This window comes from Propithecus coquereli, unplaced genomic scaffold (assembly GCF_000956105.1).
Source record: "Propithecus coquereli isolate 6110/MARCELLA unplaced genomic scaffold, Pcoq_1.0 Scaffold198, whole genome shotgun sequence".
NCBI lineage: Eukaryota > Metazoa > Chordata > Mammalia > Primates > Indriidae > Propithecus > Propithecus coquereli.
The window spans coordinates 411,219-430,437 of record NW_012144744.1 but is presented as its reverse complement, the minus strand read 5'-3'; the positions used below and the strand labels follow the sequence as shown (position 1 = coordinate 430,437).

Genomic DNA, 19,219 nt, shown 5'->3' with positions numbered 1-19,219 from the left:
TGCTAAGTGACATACACGTGGCTGGTTCTGGGATCATCAGCAGAGTGGACAAAATCACCTTTAATCATGCCAGCTTTCCCTGAGGCAGAAGAGAAAAGCAAGGGTGTTAGAATCCAAATCATCTTTCCTCCCCCAGAAGTGAAACAATTTACAGAGAACATGATGTCTGTGTTATGTTCAAGGAGGACATGTGTAGTCATGTGGAGTAATAAGAATTGTTCACACTTATGGAAGACTGACTTGGTACCAAGCACTGTACTAAGTTCCTCTCGTGCTTTGTCTCATTTCATCTTCCCAACACCCCTGTGTGGTAATGTGCCAGCCCAGGTCATGGACCACCCCAACGGCTCCCGCACTCTCAGGCCTGGAAGCTTCCTTGTTGATCAAGAGATCATAAAGGCCTCGCGAGACACCATCGTCGCCCCTGCCACAGACTAAGCACACACAGCACCGACTGATGCAGAGAGCCCACCACTCCTATGTACTCATCAGACTGCCCAGATCCATGGAACCTCTGGCATTCCCAGTGACAGCCAAGAGGGAGGGAATAGAAGACACAAGAAGGAAGTTCAAGGAAGTTAATCTCTGGGGCAGATTCTGGCCAAGAAGAGAGAGAATAAAGGAAAGAGCCTTTTCTCTCCATCCCCACATAAAGGACTAGATTCAAGATCTTCTTTTAATTGTATCTCCTTGAGAGCTTCTGCAGGTCTCTAAATGCCTCCTTCTCTTCGATCTTTAAAATGCATTCCTTTCCTTTCCCCAGAGATGTGATAAAAAGAAAATGAAATAGTGTAGGTAAAAATGCTTGCAAAGATGGCCTATGGCTGGGTGTGGTGGCTCACACCTATAATACCAGCATTTTGGGAGGCTGAGGCGGGAGGATCGCTTAAGGCCGTGAGTTCAAGACCAGCCTGAGCAACATAGTGAGATCCTGTCCCTACATAAAATGGAAAAAATTAGCCAGCAGTGGTGGTGCGCACCTGTACTCCCAGCTACTCCAGAGGCCAAAGCAGGAAGATCACTTGAGCCCAGGAGTTTGAGGTTGCAGTGAGCTATGATGATGCTACTGCACACTAGCTGGGTGACAGAGCAAGACCCTGTCTTAAAAAAAAAAAAAAAAATGGTCTGAGACACAGTGGTTCCAGTGACATTCTATGGAGATGCCTCACAAAACCAGCTGTGCTTTGTGTGGAGCTGTGGTTGCTCTGCAACACACCCTCTTGTGTTTGCTCTCCTGCCTTTCCTTCCTTACTTGCCTCTGTCTGTGCCTCACTCTGGCATTCCTAGGACTATACCTCTCCCCCTCCTCAACACCCCCATCCCCGCCAAAGGATAAATAAATAAATCATCAATACAAAAGCCCATGCCTCAGGTTCTGTCATCTAGGAACCTGGATTAGACAGGCTCCCAGCTACCACTGTAAAGGAAAGAAATGTTTGGTTAGGCAGCTCAGCACAAGGCCCTGGGCAAACATTTTCTTACTGAAGTCAGCCTCTTCTATATTCCTCTAGGGCTGGTGGTTATGCCTGTAATTGTCTTTCCTTATATTGCAGTGGCTAAAATGGGGAGAGGGAAAACATCATACATCAGGAAGCCTCACTTTGGCTTTCTAATCTAAAGTAATATTCTCCAGCTCAGCTCTTACCAGAACCCCATGAGGGAAAAGAACACAAGAAATTTTGAACTTCACTAACAATGAGGTAAAATTTCAGGATTTAAACCCAAGTCCATCTGACGGTAGATTTTGACTTTTTAATCAAAGTGCTATGTTGTAAGAATAGGTAGACTCACTTTCACCCTCTTACCCTACAGAAGGTGGAAGTACGGCCCCAGGTAGAAGGCACTGGGAGATAGATTTTCACCCAATCAAAGGAATTCTCTGATCTCTAACATTTTTCAGCCATGGAAACCCACTAACGTTGTGGGCTGGTAAATTCCCATCATGGTATGTGTGTGGGGGCAGGGGTGTTTTGAAGCAGGAAATTATATCACAAAGTCTTATGATAGCTGATCTTGAAAGATGCCCATCTCCCTAATGAATCATGTCCTTGCCATGTCCTTCTCTACCATAAATCTGGGCTGGTTCTGTATAACCAACAGAATGCAGAGAAAGTGACACTGCATGGCTTCTGAGACCAGGTTATAAAAGTTGGTGCTTCCAGCGTGGTCTTTGGGAGGGTTGGTTCTGGGGAAAGCTAGCCACCATGTGAGAAATCCCTTAGACCACCATGCAGTAAGGAGGCCCAGGGTAGCCATGTCTACAGGCTGCAGAGAAAAAAAGGGAAAGAAAGAAAGAGACAGACAGAGACAAACATAGTCAGAGACATGGAAAGAAATCTCTGTTCTATCCATCTTAGTTGAGGTGCTAAACATGTACGCAAAGAAGCTTTCTTGGACACGCAGCCATATCGAGCCTTCATAGGATTCTAGCTTCCGCAGCCATCAGACTGCAATTGCATGTGAGACTCCAAGTGAGAACCACCCAGCTGAGCCCATTCAAGCCACACAACCATGACAGATAATAATATTAATTTTTTTAGCCACCAAGTTTTAGGGTTTTGGTTGTTTTTGTTTTGTTTTGTTTTGTAGACAGTGTCTCGCTCTGTCACCTGGGCTAGAGTGCAGTGGTGTCATCATAGCTCACTGAGACCTCAAACTCCTGGGCTCAAGTGATCCTCCTGCCTCAGCCTCCCAAGTAGCTGAGACTACAGGCATGTGTCACAACACCCAGCTAATTTTTCTATTTTTTTGTAGAGACATCTTGCTCAGGCTAGTCTTCAACTCCTGGCCTCAAGCAATCCTCCTGCCTCGGCCTCTCAAAATGCTAGGATTACAGACATGAGCCACTGTGTCCAGTGGGGAGTTTGCTTCATAGAAATGGGTAGCCAAAGTACCATCAAACATACTAAAACTGGCCCCATCTGCTTTCCACTCGCTCCTCACCCAAAAAACATGTTTCTTCTTCTGCCTCAGTGAAGCGCAATATCACCACCTAATAAAGAGAGCATTTATCATATTTTGGTTTCTCATGGTCCAGTCTCCCTTCCTACAGGTACCATAGTTTCCCCTTGGGGAATGGTGTCTCTGTTGCATGCAGTCTTAATGGGATAGTAATTCCAGGTGGCTGGCTCCTCACACAGGTATAAGGGGCCAAATGCTTTTCCACCCTGAACAATTAGGGTTTGAACATATGACTGAAGCTTTGCTAACCGTATGCTGCTCCCCAGATTTTAAATCCTGTTAAAATGACTCAAGGACAGCAGAAATGATTGGAAGTCATTCATCACAGCAGAGACATACCTGCCTGCCTCTTCCCTGCTAGACCATGGCTATGGTTCCACTTCCTAACTTCTGGGACTCCTGGGTCTCTGCCTAGTCCTAAGCCTGGTCTTCTTGCCTTTCAGAGATTCTGTGAGCCCCCCAGTATTCTTCCAATAAAATCACTACATTAGCCAGAGAAGGTTTCTGCTACTTACGACCAAAAATAGAAATTGGTATTCCCTGTGACCACACCAGAAACCTGGACGTCATTTGGGTTCCTTCTCCCCGTTGCAACAGCCTCTCCTAAACCCAATCACTCACCAAGTCCCTTTCAATTCTATTTCCTAAATAGCTCTCACATCTTTTTCCTCTCCATCTTCACTGCCACTGCCTTAGGTCAAGACCTCATCATTTCTTATTCATAATTATTCAGGTTAACCTAGTGCTCCTCCAATCACCACCCCCAACTATAATCACAGTGACCTTTGAAAATGCAAAGCTACTCATGACACATGCAAGCAGACACCTTCAACGAATCCTCACCTCCATCAAGTCAAAACTGGTCCTTCCCATCTTGTCTATCTTTCCAGCTTCATCTCTCATCACTCTCCCCCACACACTCTAAAACTTTACCCAAGTCAAATTCTTTGGAGTTCCCTAAATAAGATCTGCTCTCTTTATGGCTCTAGGCATTTGTAAATGGGTTTCGTTTTGTTTTGTTTTGTTGCTTGGAATGTGCCTTCACCCTCGTCTACCTCGGAAACAATTACTGGTCAAGTAATTACTCACCCAAATCCTTGCACGTCTGGCTCCAGCACCTTATCCAAGGCTTTGTTCTAAAATTATGTCCTCAGACAGGCCTTCCCAGACCACTCATGCCCATCCCAAAACTCTCTATTCCTTCAGCCCACTTCATATTTTTTATAGAATTTGGCATTATATTGCATATTGATTTATTTTCTTACTGTCTGTCTCCCTCACAAGACTGTGAGTTCAATACAGATAGCGACTTGGTTTTGTTCACTGCTGTATACCCAGAACCCAGTACAATGCTGGTATATAGAATTTGCTTAATGCCTGTTTGTAGAGTGATTATTGAATGAGATCTATGGTTCTATACTTCTTATTTCAAGTAGTACATGGAAGGGGGCAGGCAGGAGACAGAGGCATTTTCTAGCATCATATGGAGCCATTTGGGAACAGAGTTGGCACTGCCACCACTAGTATCACAGACTGATTCCACTAACACCAATTCAAACCCCTTTCCCAGGGCCACCCACCAACCTCCCTGACTCATAGCACCTGCCAGCTTTCTTTTCTCTCTCACACCCTTCCCTTAATAGCTTCTTCCAAGGCTACCTGAACCACAGTTGCTCACAAGCTAACCTCAACAATGACAATGACTGGGTCCTCCCCATCCTGTACTCCAGCCCACCACAGAGGGTTCTGCCCCTCAGGGACCCATCCAGGCCACCCCACCCCATTCAAGAACCCTAGTTGAAGCCCACACATCTATCTATTCATTTTCCAGAACTGACAGAGATCCTAAGATTAAAACTTACTCGGCATTCCCGACAGCTCTTGGTTAAAATCCGCTGGCCTTCTGCAAGAACTTTTCCTCCATAGATACATTTTGCTGTAATAAAATAGAAAAATGGGTCAGACAGTCCTGCTGTGCAACAAAATGACCTCAGAGGTGCCTTCCAACTCCAACAGATTCCACAGACACCCAGAGACTCTGCTTCTACGCAGTACAAATCTCTTTGTCTAATGTAAGACATGGGAACCATGCACAGGCTAACCCTTCAATCCCCCAGGCAGGCCTCACTTGATTGTGTTTGCCCTGCTTGCACAGCAAGGACATACAATTATTTCAAAGTCACAGTTGCCAAAGGAATTAGAGAATGGACCGACGGTGTAAGAAGTTAAAACAAGGAAGAACTGGTTGTTATCACCATGGAGTGGTAGTAGCTTTGACTCGGACACTCCGGCTGTAAAACAAACGCCTGGGTGAAAGGGGACTCATACACGTTCCATTCGTCAGAACCTCAGCCACAGTGGAGAAGGAGCCATTTCTTTTGCCTTGTGATGATGGGAAGTGGGTGTCCTTAGCCTATCTGTTCCCAAGACACTGAGAGACAAGTGAGAAATACAAGCCGAGCCAGTGAAGTGCTAGATCAATGCACTCCAGAGACTGCCCTTGGAAAGGTGAGTTTAACAGGCTAACAGGGAGGGCAGAGGGTGGAAGGAGGCCTTGTAGGACATGTCAAAAGGAAGCATAAATGGAGCTCCTACTACTCAATTTAGATTCCGCTAAGACTCAATCCTTGACTTAACTTGCTGGCTCCCTTTTAAGCAAGTGCAGGATATGTCAATTTGACATGACTCTAATGTGACCCTACCAAAGTCTCCAGCCACCTCAGCAGGAACAAGCAAGCAAAGGCCTGACGACTTCCTCTCTTGCCCTGGTGAGGGCCCTCCTAGCCCTAGCTGTCAGGAGGGACAGAAGTGCTCTAACAGGTCTCTCCCACTAACTCGCTGTCGGACTTAGAAGGCCACCTCTCCTTTCAGAGCCCTGTTTTCATATCTGTTAAAAATGTGTTGATTAAATTTGGCAGTTTCCTAGTTACACAATCTTCTGATTCTCATGGGAAGTTCAAGTGTATAGGAACCTTAGTGATCAGCTGTTCCAGCCCCTTCCTTTTAGTCACTGGGAGAGAAAAGCCCAGAGGCGCTGGTTTACTTAACATCACAGCCCTGCAGTGGATGCTACGGTACGCTACCCAGATCCCCCTCCATGACCAAAGGACACATTCCTATAGCTGCTGGGACAGTTGGCAACCAACAGCTCTCCACTGAAAATTGACCTAGGACTAGTCCTGGGCTGTAGAGGGCCACCTTGCCGGAGGTGAAGTCTCCTTCTAGGGGCAGCCCACATCCAGTGAGTGGTTGATGAAGATGGTACAAAGTCCTGGCCCCCTTACCCCAACTCAGGACAACTCTGAAAGGCCCGTCCAGCACCAGCAGCCTTGTAGGAAGGATGGAGACATTTCTTCTTCCCATTGCGGCTCAACTTCTCCTTCTGCCCAATTGTGCTTCCTTCACCACCTCACTCCTACCCCCCCAAATTGATCCTGAGAGCACTTCCTAATACAGCACATGCAAATCTCCATTTAAGAGTCTGTTTCCCCTCAGAATCTGACCTGCAGCAACCCCACTCAAATACGTTCATCCTAGTGTCCTTCCCTCAGTGAATGGCACGGGCATCCATCCCAGCACCTATATGCTAGTGCCTGGGGTCCTTCTAACCTCTCCCTCTTCCTCGACCCCACGTCCAATCAGTGCCAAATCCTAGCAATGCTCCCTTCTTAAGTTTCTCAAGTTAACCTACTTTTCTCTACCCCCCACCCTCTGCCCCCAGACACGATCTTCATTCAGGCTAGCATCACCCCTCTTCTTTGGTACTACTAGAGCCTCCTAACTCTCCCATGCTCTAGTCTCAAGTTTTTCTAGTCCTATACAACAGCCAGGCATATATTTTTTTAAGTGCCCTGCTCAAAATCATTATGGGTCCCCAATGCCCCCAGAATAAAGTCCAACTTTCTTAATTGAGTGCATAAGGCCATTCACGTTCCTTCTTGTCTCTCGACCTTCACAGCACACCAATCCCTGTGCTTTCACTCACCCTCCCAAACATTCACACTGCGTAGGCTCCAGCCACGCTTTCTCTCTTCCAGGCTCTGTATATACTGTTCTCGTCCACGGGAACATCTGCAGAACACCCTGTCCACCTTGTACTGGCAACCTCCCAACCTACGCACCCATCACTTTAAGCTTAGACCTGACTTGCTTCAAGAAGTTGCTCCCGACCTCTAACATTGGTTAGTTGCCCTCACTTTGTGCTTCTAGTGTACTTTGGACCTAGCACTAACAGAACATATATCACATTGTATCCTATTTGTCCACTTAATTATATATCCCCCCTGCTAACTGCAACTTCCATGAAAGGTAGGGTCTATGTCTATTCATAATTGTATCTCCAGCCCCACATCCAGGGCCTCTCTGGGCTTACTGTTAGTAAAAATAAATAATTTTAGAATTAATGAGCCTCTAGTGGGTAGGAAAAAACAGTCAAATTTCTTGATCCCCAAGTAAGAGTTATTTTTGCTATTCAATGCAACTGTAAACATTGAAAGTAGATGCAAAAAGAAAGTGGAAAATCAATACAGTTTTCTAGATAGGCCCTTTCCTCTCTTCATTAAATAAAAATCTATCCCTAATCATCTTCTATGCTTCAGTCTTCTAGATAAATCAGTATGACTCGCTGGTCCTAATGATGATCTGTGGAGTCCCCAATTTACTTGCACGGAGGGACCACACCTCCAACTCCTGGAATTCCTGTCTAATAAATTCCCACACTCCCAAACCAGCTGCTGCCAACTTGGCAAGGTGGCTTGCTCCAGAGTGGCAGTTCTGCTAAGTGCACTGCTGTCAAATCTGCCATCTGCTTCTTGGGCCAGGCTGGGAAGCAAAGAAATAGACTTTTCTTCCTCCTTTGCCCCTTGCCAGTCCCACAGAAGTATTAATACACTTGCTACCCTGTCTTAAAACATTTGCCCAGTTCCTTTCTTCCTCCTTGACAGACTCATCCCAGGACTCCTATCGAGATAAGAACGTCTCATTGTTTACATTTACACCACACATGAAGACACAGCCATCCCTCACATCCACCAGTCTGGTATAAACTTTATGTCCTCACACAGCAGGAGGATTTTGGGGGCTGACGAATGATAGCGACATGTTCCAGCATGCCTCAGCCATTTGCAGCTCTGGCACCCGTGCAGAATGGACGTGTCTATGAAATTATCGTAGGACAAATTCCAGGATCACCACTGGAGGCCACAAAAATTTCTCCAGCTTTCTCATACTTACCCCCACTTCTCTGACAATGTGCCTCCTTCCCTGCGACTTCCCCGTATGCCTAACATCAGTCCTCGTTACCCAACCTCTTGATCTATGGCCAAAAGGCTTATTTTTGATGTCTGAGGAAATTTAAACATAAGGTGAGTCAGGCTCCGGTGCCTTTGGCTAGGGCATCTGGGACTCCATTCCAACAGCTTTTGGTGTGAGTAGAAATGTAAATGGATACCTAAAGCACTTCATATCACACTGGTGACATGCAAACTAGAATATTTCACAGTGCCCGACCACTAAATTGAAACCTGGCACCAACCCACACTTCTCCATTATGTCAGAAACGAATGTACTGGGGATATAAAGAAAGAGTTATGCAGCTGTATCTTTTTGCACCCACAGACATCTGGCCCTTCAAATTTGACCTTGATTTCTCTAATGCTATGATTGGACGTTTCTGCCATTTGGGTGCACACTGAACAAACAATTGACAGGTACAGCTGGGCGCCTCTGTCAGGTGTGGATGTGAGATTTCTCTATCTTTATTTAGGTATTTGTACTCCACACACACTCCAGCCATCCCTTGGCACTCAGTGGCTCAGAATGTCAAAATCAGCATGCTATTTTACACTTTAAAGGACGGTGGCAGATCAGAGGGGCTGAACACCCAAGGATGCTTCTTCCCTCCGTGAGCGAACACACGGCCCTGGCATCAGATACCACCTCTATGAGCAAGACATCCATATCAAACCAGTTGTCCCTCAGGCATCTCTAACTCAAACATGCCAAATGGAGATTATCACTCCCCAAACTACTTTCCCCACCTGTCTTACTTCTGTTAATCACACTATGAGTCTTCCCCAGGCTCTGGTTCAAAACCTGGCAACGTCTCCCTCACAGACGCTCTGTCCCCAGTTCATTAGTCTCATGCAAAACAATGTGTATGGAGAATCTATCATGCGCCAGGTCCTTTGGCTGTCACTCACGTCCATCCCTTCCTTTGCATCTCCCCAGGCAGTGCCTGCTTGCCAGTTTCATCACCTCCACCTGGAATATGCCCAAATCCCATACCCAGTCACACTGCCTCCAGCCCTCTCGATGCAGTGGCCATTCTAAAAGCGCATCCTTGATTATGCCACAACCTTGCTTGAAAACCTTGTGTTTGAGTACCAAAACCAATGCTGTTTTATTTCCATGATTTTGCATGTGCAATTCCCCCTGGCAGGTATATTCTTACCTATCTTGTAAACTCCTATTCATTTGTCAATACCCTGCTTAGCTATTACCTGTGGAGTTTCTCTCTCTCTCTCTCTCTCTCACACACACACACACACATTTTGGACAGAATTAATCATTCCTTCTCTGTGCTACCTCTGCATCTTATATAGCGCCCATGTTAAATAGTACTCCTTATTGTAAAGGGATAATGTGTGCATCTCTCCGGAGAGCTGTGGGTACAGTAGACAGGTTAAGAGCATCAGCTCTGGAGCTAGACTGCCTAGACTTTATTTTGGCTCCACCAAAGCTGAGAGATCTTGGACAAGTTATTTCTCCCTATGATTCACTTCTTCTTCTGTAAAATGGGGATAATAGTGGAACCTAGTACTTTGGGTTGTTGGAAGAATTAAATGAATTAATGGACATAAAATGACCCAGCACAGTGCCTAACACAGAGTAAATGATCCATATGCATCCACTGTTGTATCCAGAGTCAAAGACAGTTTTTGGGAGAGGGACCTCAGTAAGGATTAGTGAACAACTTCAGTGGAATACCATCTTCAACATCCATCCCCAGCCCACTTTTACAGTCATCAAACACACTGTCTCCCTTTCCCTCTGCCACCTCTGTTCCTTTTGCAAATGCTGTCTTGCATAGCTGAAAGATTTCTTCTCCATCTACCTTCCTTCCTCCCATTTCTGGTAGTTCTCCAATCTGTCTGCCTAAAGAATATAGACTTCAGGATACCACTGCCTGGGCATTCCGATTTAATAGGGCTGGGATTGGGGCGGGGTGGCAGGGGAGGAACCTGGGAACTGCCAGTTTAAGAAGCCCAGCAGAGGATTATAATGTGCAGCTAGGTATGTCAAATATGCCTTGAATAGAGCAGACACCCGACAAATGTTTGAGGATTAAAACTCCTGCACTACTTCCTGTACCGCCATGGATGCTTAGACAAAGTTCCTTCCTATTTCCAAACAGATACAGGAGTACTGCAGTTACTGAGGCCCTGACAAGTGCAAGAGCACTTAATAAGTGAGCAGACAAAACAATTTGCTTTTTTTTTTTTATTTCAGCATGTTATGGGGGTACAGATGATTAGGTTACATATGATGTCCTTACCCTCCCTCCCCCACCAAGTCCGAGCTTCAAGTGTTTTGCTTTTATATACGGGCTCCTTTTTTCTGAGTTAGATCAATACCTTTCCTCAGTGTTCTAGAATATTGCCCCATCTAAATCCAGAGAAAAGCTTAAGAAATGCTTTTAAATTCACATGTAAGAAATTTTACTTGGGGCAGCTCTCCAGAAAAATGGAAAAAAAAATCAAAATAAGGAACTGAACCAAGGAAAAACATGATATTAAAGAAATAGTGGTTTCAACCTATTTATAAAAACATTAAATGTGAATGGATTAAATGATGCAATCAAAACAAAACAATCCAGATTGTCAAACTAGATTTAAAAACAAGATTCAATTATATGTTATTCATACAAGATACACTTTGTCTTTTTTTCTAGATTTCATTATTTTTTTTATTGACAAATACAAGTTGTGCACATTCATGGTGTACAACTTGATGATTTGAAATATATCTATACATTGTCGACTAGCTACATCGAGCTAACTAACACCTGCATTACCTCATACACTTTTCACGTTTGAAAGGGACAGCCAAAGTAAATACTCTCCATCATTTTTCTGATGTGAAAACATTTGAAAACTTCTAGAAATTCCACCAACTGGTGTTAGACTCTACTCTAGCAGCCCTCATGTTCCTCTCCTCCACCCCACTGCTCAACGACTGAAATCATCTTCTAGAAGACTAAAAATATTTTCCTTGGCTCCACTTCCTCTGGGAAGCATCCCAGGCCTGGCACCAGTGTCCTCCACCACCCTCCTAGGCTGTTGCTCTGTGCTCCATCAGTGTCCCACACCCTTGCCCTAATGTTAGGGCACTCACAGCTCTGAACATCGTAACCCATGTCTCTAACTCGAAAGCGAGCTCCTCTAAAGTAGGGAGGGCTCCTTCATCTTTATTCCAACCAGGCACAAGCGTGCAGTAACTGCCTAATACATATTTCCATTAAATCTAGCGAGAAACAAAAGCCCTCTAGACCAGAGGTTCTCAACCTTTTAATTACCAGAGATGCCCTGTATCATTTTTTTAAGTTTTTCTTGAGTAGTGTTCTTAATAATTTATTTGTATTCCCACTTTATTAAACTCTGAACACACTAAACTATCAATTGGAACTGCTGAAGAAATTAGTGCTACCTAACTAAATTGCTATGAATGCCATACAAAGGCAAAAAAAAAAAAAAAAAGAAAAAGAAAAACCACTAATGTTTTAGTGTTTAGTTTAGTTACTAACAACTTAGTAAAATTGGGTAACTTTCTGAAATAATTTTTAAAACCCAAAGCTATCTATTCTTTATTCTAAACAAATTAGAATAAAGAAAAATGACTGCCCCACACACATCTAGCGAGAGGACAATTTAATGACATGCATCAACGGCCTTAAAAATGTCAGTCTTAGGCCTAGTTATTCTACTCTGGAGAATTCTACCTTAAGGAAATATAAAATACAAAAATATACAAAGATGTGTTTTCTATGCAAAACATGTTATTAATGAGTAATTTATAATAGTGAGCAGTGGAAAACAACCTGGATATCTAACAATTGGGGAATGGTTAAAAAAAAAAGTTATGCAACAGCCAAACAATGGAAAACTGTGAAGTTTGTTAAACTGAGGCTTACACAGAATTTTTTAAAACATAGTAATATGTTTAAGTTATTATGGTAAGTCAACAAAGTAGAATATAAAATTGTCTGCATGGTATGACCTCAACTATACACAAAATAAATTATGTTAAAAAAGACAAATGAAATCCACTAAAATTTCAATAATATTCTGTTTCCAAGTGGTGGTATTCTGGGTGAATTTTTCATCTTTATATTTATCTTTCTCTGTGTTTTCTAATGTTATGCAATAAGCACAGTGCTTTTATTACTTTTTAAAAAATATCAAAAGGTTAAAACACAAAACAGCCTGAGGACTCATTACTCACATGTCCAAACAACAACTTTTAAAAGATAGCATTCACAGATCTGTCCAGGAACTCGAAATGATGAACTAAAAAAAAATCTCATACTTTTTAACAAATCCATAATAGTTCTTCAACTTCTTCCTCTGCTGACTGTTATACAGAATATTAAGATGGGAAAAAATAATTTGTACCTACTAACAACTATCTTTCAATCATGAGATCAAACTATAACTCAACATCTGGACACTTGAGCTACCTGCACTGCCAAACACGTTTCCAGAACAGAAGCTCCTCTCTTTAGACCAACTCCAAGTGTACCCTCCAGAGCAATGGGTGTTCTGTGCCAACCATGAAAAGAAGAAAGAGTCCAAAGTTCCTTTTGAAAGCATCCAGTGAATATTTGGGCTGCTGTGACTAGATCAGCTATCCTCACTTCTGCTAGATAACATGTTGTTTTTGGCAAAAAGATAGACCACTGTGCTTTCAGGGCCAAATGACACTGGTGTGTTTCTTTAGGTAACGAAATGATCTTGAATATTATCCATAGGATGCGACATTTCTAACCAAAACTCTTCTTTTCTGTAGAAGACCATATGGTCTGATGAAAAGACTACGGGTTTTGCAGTCAACAGAACTAGTTTTAAATCTCAGTTCTGCCACTCACCAGCCTTGTGACCTTGGTGAGTTAACTTCCCCAAGCCTAAGCCTTTGTAAAACAGGGCTAACAATACCTACCTAAAAGGTTGCTGTGAGACTTCACTAAGCTAACAGAATAAAAGCACCCAGCACAGTATAGGGCACATACCAAGAATTCTAAATGACAGCTTTTATTCTTACAGCTTGCCTCGGTGTTCATTTCACTATTTCATTTGAAATAGTGCCCTTTGCAATACAAACGAAAAAGGATTTTTAAATCATTATATAACATGGACAAGCCAACACTGAAGGAAATTGTTTCAGTGTTTTAACAGAATTTCATCCTGAATTCCTAACAAAAACCCCTTAATAACAGGAAAATCCAGCTAAAACCTCACAAAGCCAAGACACAGAATTTGTCCCTTAACTGGATCATTCAGAATGAGGGGTCTGAAGGCCATGGGGGTTAGGAACTGTAAGCTCATGCATCAACCCCATCCAGTTGTTTACCCCTGGACAAGTGACTTAATCCCCGTGAACACAAGTTCTTTCCGTATAGAATGGAAGAACAGTAACTAGAGTTGTGAAAATTTAAAAGAAAAAAATAGCCTCTGTTAAGTGTCCGCCACATAGCAAGTGATTAAAATACTGTGGCTCTTTTTATCATATATCTAATATTACATCAACCACTAATGCTTCATTTCATCAATGTCAATGGTTTGTGTCCAGAAAAACAAGAAAAAAAATAAATCTCAAAGCACAGAGGGCCACTCTGACCCTCAGTGAGTACTTACGTCGGCAGACCTTACAGCACTGGCCAGCGATGTGCACAGGGAGGGAGTCTGGGGAACAATTGAGAGGGGGGCAGGACATCCTTCGGCATTCCACAGTACCACTCTGAGGAAGGAAGGAAGGAAGGAAGGAAGGAAGGAAGGAAGGAAGGAAGGAAGGAAGGAAGGAAGGAAGGAAGGAAGGAAGGAAGGAAGGAAGGAAGGAAGGAAGGAAGGAAGGAAGGGAGGGAAGGAGGGAAGGAGGGAAGGAGGGAAGGAGGGAGGGAGGGAAAAAATCTCAGAAGTATTCTTTGAAAGATCCTATTACTGAGAAGGCTCACATCTCATCCCAGGAACCTCATCAGGGAAACATAAGCAGTATGAGGAATTCCCAGTCCACTCCAGGGCCACAGATAAAGTATTTTCTCCAGCCCGAATGAACCTGTGCCACCTCAATTCCTTTTCTGATAGACATCACTGGCTTCATCCCACCTGCCCACATGGGCTAAGTAAATTATGCAGAAAATAAAATGTCTATTTTTACAAGAACATAAATAACACATTTGCAGACCCTGCCAATCATTTCTGAGGCTCTAACAATCTGTTTTGTATTTTCCTGGACAAACAATGGCATTCTTCAGATATTTATCAAGTAATTTCAGCTGGACAGGGTTTACATACTAATTTTTGGAGAGGGCTGTTGTAATTCTCTGAAACAGATGAAGGAGTATACAAATGATGGATACCCTGAAAGTTGGGGATTGGGGAGAGGGAATGCCTTGCAATTCTCTGAAATAAGTGATGGATATACCTTGCAAAATACAACAAAAACACCTAGAGACTAATTAAGCCCCCCTTTTAAATTTATTCTAGTTGTGAATAAAGCTAACCAGTAGGTTGTTTGAAAATCAGAGGAGCTCTTTCCTTCCTCTACATTCCAACCTCCAACCTCCAAATGATATGTTACTTAATAATAATATTAAATCAAATTAGAATGTGTTGGTAATGGAAAGCAGATTTTAATTTCTGAGTATTTATATAACAAATGAAACTTTTCCAGCATCACCTCACAATTGCTTGGACTGCTAGGGGGTGCTATGTAAAAAGGTAACACTTCTTAGAATTAACATTATATATTAAAGAACCGGATCACACTATAATCAGTGAACCCATTCCCTTAAAACTGTTTATATTTTCCTTATTTACAAAAAGGCTTACTTTGCATGTGCAGTTCCTGCAGTGGTCACCATCAACCCAAGAGTCTTGGTCGCGATAGAGCAGTCCACTCACTTGGCAGGTCTTCTCACAATGACAGTTTTCCAATTGACTAAGTCTTGTCTCTGCATAATTTAGCTGCAAACAAGAATTGCTAGATATAATTTCTATAATTTAATGGCATCATCCTAACAAGGCTACCAGCCAAAAGAGAAAAAGTCCTTGTTTAAACAAGAAGAGAAAAAAAAATGTTCAGAGTACTTCCCTGAGTCTTAGCAGGATCTGTTTTTTGTTTTTTTTAAACAAGGTAGAATTGCTCTAAATCTAAGACATATTGGCTCCCACGGTCTAATGAATACCAAACGAGACATTAAACTGTATCTCAGGAACCTCATGGGTGTTGATAAACATGTGTACTTTCAGTTCGAGCCCACACAGAAACACTCATAATGAACGTGTTCTCAAGGACTCATTACAATGTTTACAAGAGATCTAATCAGGAACTCAGATGCACCTACATTTATCTCCCACTATCCTCTCCATGTTCTTCACACACTAACCAGAATGTCATGGTTTGCAAACTAGGAGGTCACTGATTCCTCTCTGATGAAAAATTCTGGAGAGTTAAGGCCAGAAAAAAGGAAATTCTTAAGAGAATCCAGTTTCTCCTCAGATCAGCATCCTTCAAACAATGCCCCAAGAACTCCTTCGGTGGTCAGATGAAGGTCAGGAGAGGTAACCAAACCTCCAGTTAAGATCAAGGTTTTGTAAAATAACCTTTGTCATTTTTCTAGGCCACTCAATCATTACCACTAATCACAGAGTCTTAGAATCTCCCATTTGAAAGGGATTATAAAGTTTGAATATCCTCACAAGAAACCCCAAATGCTTATCTAGCCTCTGTTTGCATGTCTCCAGTGGAGGGACACTTATTATCTTCCAAGGAAAGCCACCTTTTTTGGTTCACTCTAGATATTTGAAACATCTTTCCTGTTTTAGGCTATGGAATTTCTCCTTTTTTACTACTAGTTCTAGGTTTTCTTTGTAACCCATCCTGAGCAAGCCAATTTGAACATTTAAGGCTAAGCTGTCCTCATGTCTCTCTTGACCACATTCAACACCACCGAGTCCCCTTAACAGCCCCTCATAATATGGTTCCGTTTCTCTCTTCTAATCACTTTTCATGTAGCCTACTCCAGTTTGCCTTCAAAAATATGGTGCACAAACCCTAAACATAGCACTTTGGTATGATCTGTCTATTGTCACATCCAGACCAAGAGTAACTCAACCCAGTCTCTTTACATAGAGACCACCATGATTAAAAAACAGATTCCATTTCCTAAAATTGTACCTAAGAGTTTCTCTTTTCCTTCTCGATCATATGTATGTGTCTATGTCTTGAGTGCTTTCCCCACACAGGAGATCAATTCAATCCTTGATCCAACTAAGACAACTTAGAGGCAATATTTGAGATACAATAGTTGAACTTGAAGAATGATGACTTCCATCACCTTTCTATGTTAACTGTGGCTTCATTCTCTTCTCAATTACTCATAACAGCTCAGCTCACTGAAGTGGAATCCACATGTAATTCTCACTCTTGTTTTTGTCATTTATTTCATCCTCTTCCTCCAGGATTTTGGAATTTCTCAAGAAAACGTGTCCCTTTTCCACCTTTTGTAGGTGGTAGCAAAGGGCAGAGAAAATAACTAGGATCCTGGACAAAATGTATGCACTATGATCATCCCACAAAGAACTGAGTTGACTCTGCCTGAAATATTAGCTTCCTATGATTCCTTCTAATATGCATGATCTTCCAGAAATTCATGTTTCATTTAAAACTCCAGCCTAATTACAGACTTTCTAGAATCTATGATAATTAAGTTCTTTGGGAATTCTTTAGGGAACACAGATAAAATATATTTCCAAGAATTTGGTGAGGTTAAGTGACCAAACTATATATAGTCATCCCTCAGTATCCTTGGGGGATTGGTTCTAGAACCCTCTGCAGATACCAAAATCTACTAATTCTCAATTCCCTTATATAAAATGGTATAGTATTTGCATATAACCTATACATATTCTCCCATATCCTTTAAATCATCTCTAGATTACTCGTAATACCTAACACAATGCCTACATGTCACTCCATTTGCACGGATTCACTGCGGTACTCAGTGCACAGAAAATTCAAGTTTTGCTTTCTGTAATTCTGTGGATTATTTTTTCTGAATATTTTTGATCTGAGGTTGATTGAATCCATGGATGTGGAACCCATAGATACAGAGGGCCGACTGTATAGGTCAGAGATTATAAAAAGGAAGTGACAATTTATCACTTAGTATCTTTACTTCATTTCTATTGCCCCAATAGTTTCCACATAAGGTAGTGACTGATGTCTGACCTTGGACTGAACAGCAAGTGGTTGAATTAGATCTGTATCCCTCCTAAAGGAGGCTTAGAATTGGGTACTTTGTGAGAGGAACAGTGCCGGCCCTACTTTGAAAGTCTGTATCACTCCAAGAAGAGAACTTCTTAAAGACTAAATAATCCAAAAGGCAACTCTATATCGATCCAAGTTTTCTGAAAATCCAGAAGCTTGCCTAATGGTGATATTGGCAATTTCCAGTACTGTCCCGCAAAGCTGAGCTACGCTCACCACAAAACTCTACTCCAAGGAAAATGTCAGTTTTAATATAATGGAAGTTATTCCGAAGGCTGATTTTGTTTCCTTTCTGAATGTTGTTTTTATTTTTAATAGACATAGCCTTTTCTGACAACACTGAAAAGCCCTAATCTCTCTAATAGTAAGAATGAATCAGATGGACACAAAGACAAAGGGCTAATTTTTCAAAGGCACTTAATATGCAGTCTTGCCTTCCCTTTCCCCCTGCTAAATCCTACAAGAACAATAAAGGAGACAAACAACTCTGAATCGAAAAATGAATTACAGTTTCTGTCATCGGCATTAGAGTGCTGAATTTATACAAATTCATTTTCAAAAGCTATTTCTATATTACCTACCATTTTCTCCAAGAATATCTGCAGACCCAAAATAGATAGGGTATCAAATCCACATCTCTATTCCGTCTTCCTTTTGTTCATGTGTTTATCTAAGCAACCATGGACCGAATCATTTATTCTTAATTCTACACATTCAAAGATAGACAGCCGAGGCCTTTTTCATAACAGGAGGTCAATGAATGGATCTAAGTACACTAGTTGTGTGGTGGATTGCTTTTTTTTTCCTTTGAAATACTATTTATTTGGCATTTGCTATATGGAAGGGAAAAAAGAAATTCTCTATTGTTAAACCTTTAAGCTTAATTGAAAAATCATTATTGAGCTCCTTGAAACAATGAAAGTCTCAAAACTAAACATGTTACAAGCTGAAATGCCACTCCAAGGGCTGCTTGATTTGCATACATAGATTTGTCAAAGATTTAAACAGAAGTAATCAAGAAATTTCCAATCTCTAGTGTCTCTTCTGAGTCTGAAGGCAGAATGGGATTACAGCACAGGTGGGATTCGAGAGCAGGACAGAGCCTGACCCTATCACAATGTAACTGCCCGAGCTGGTGGGTGGTTCCCACAATGTCGAGACGACCTGGGAAAACTTCCAGGGTAAGCCAGGGGAGTGGTGGATACTTGTGGACCACTAAGGGATGTTTCAGGGCACCAAAGAAGGCATATTACTTTAGGTATTGGCCCCACACCTTCTCTGCCTTAAAAAGAAAAGTGTAGCTTTGCCAAAATGCCAGGATTCCTCAAGAGAACTCTTATCTACTCTGACCTCTGTCTCCTCAATGTCAGTGCAAGCTGCTCCCTTGATCTGTCCTGTATTAAGGAAGGACACAGTCATTTTCCAACATCCCCAACCCTAAAAAGAGAAAAGAAACAGTGAACCCTCCTAGACAGACCTTTGGGCTGATCTGGTTTCTGTTTATGTTAGTTTGACCTGATTTTGGCCACCATTTCCTTTGCAGCTTGTACACTGGGCTTGCTCTCTGAGAGGGCTTCAGGGTTTACACGTTGACCGAAGTATGAGGACTTCCTGCTGCCTTCCAGGACCCCCTAGAACCACGCTTTAGACTAGGGCCCTGACAGCAACTCACAGCCTCTGCCTGACTGTGATTCCAAACCACTGGGGAAGATGT

At 42.4% G+C, this 19,219-nt stretch overlaps 1 protein-coding gene across 3 annotated transcripts in view; it reads right to left on the bottom strand.

Annotated features, from left to right (window-relative positions):
• The window catches only part of NELL1 (NEL-like 1 (chicken)), an 837,620-nt gene that overhangs the window by 641,899 nt on the left and 176,502 nt on the right, over positions 1 to 19,219 (bottom strand). For all 3 annotated transcript variants that reach the window (XM_012643488.1, XM_012643489.1, XM_012643490.1), the window contains 3 exons: positions 15,066 to 15,200; positions 13,872 to 13,974; positions 4,824 to 4,897 (listed from right to left, as the gene is read on the bottom strand). In XM_012643488.1, coding sequence (XP_012498942.1) covers positions 4,824 to 4,897; positions 13,872 to 13,974; positions 15,066 to 15,200 — 312 coding nt within the window. The remainder of the gene's footprint in view (positions 1 to 4,823; positions 4,898 to 13,871; positions 13,975 to 15,065; positions 15,201 to 19,219) is intronic.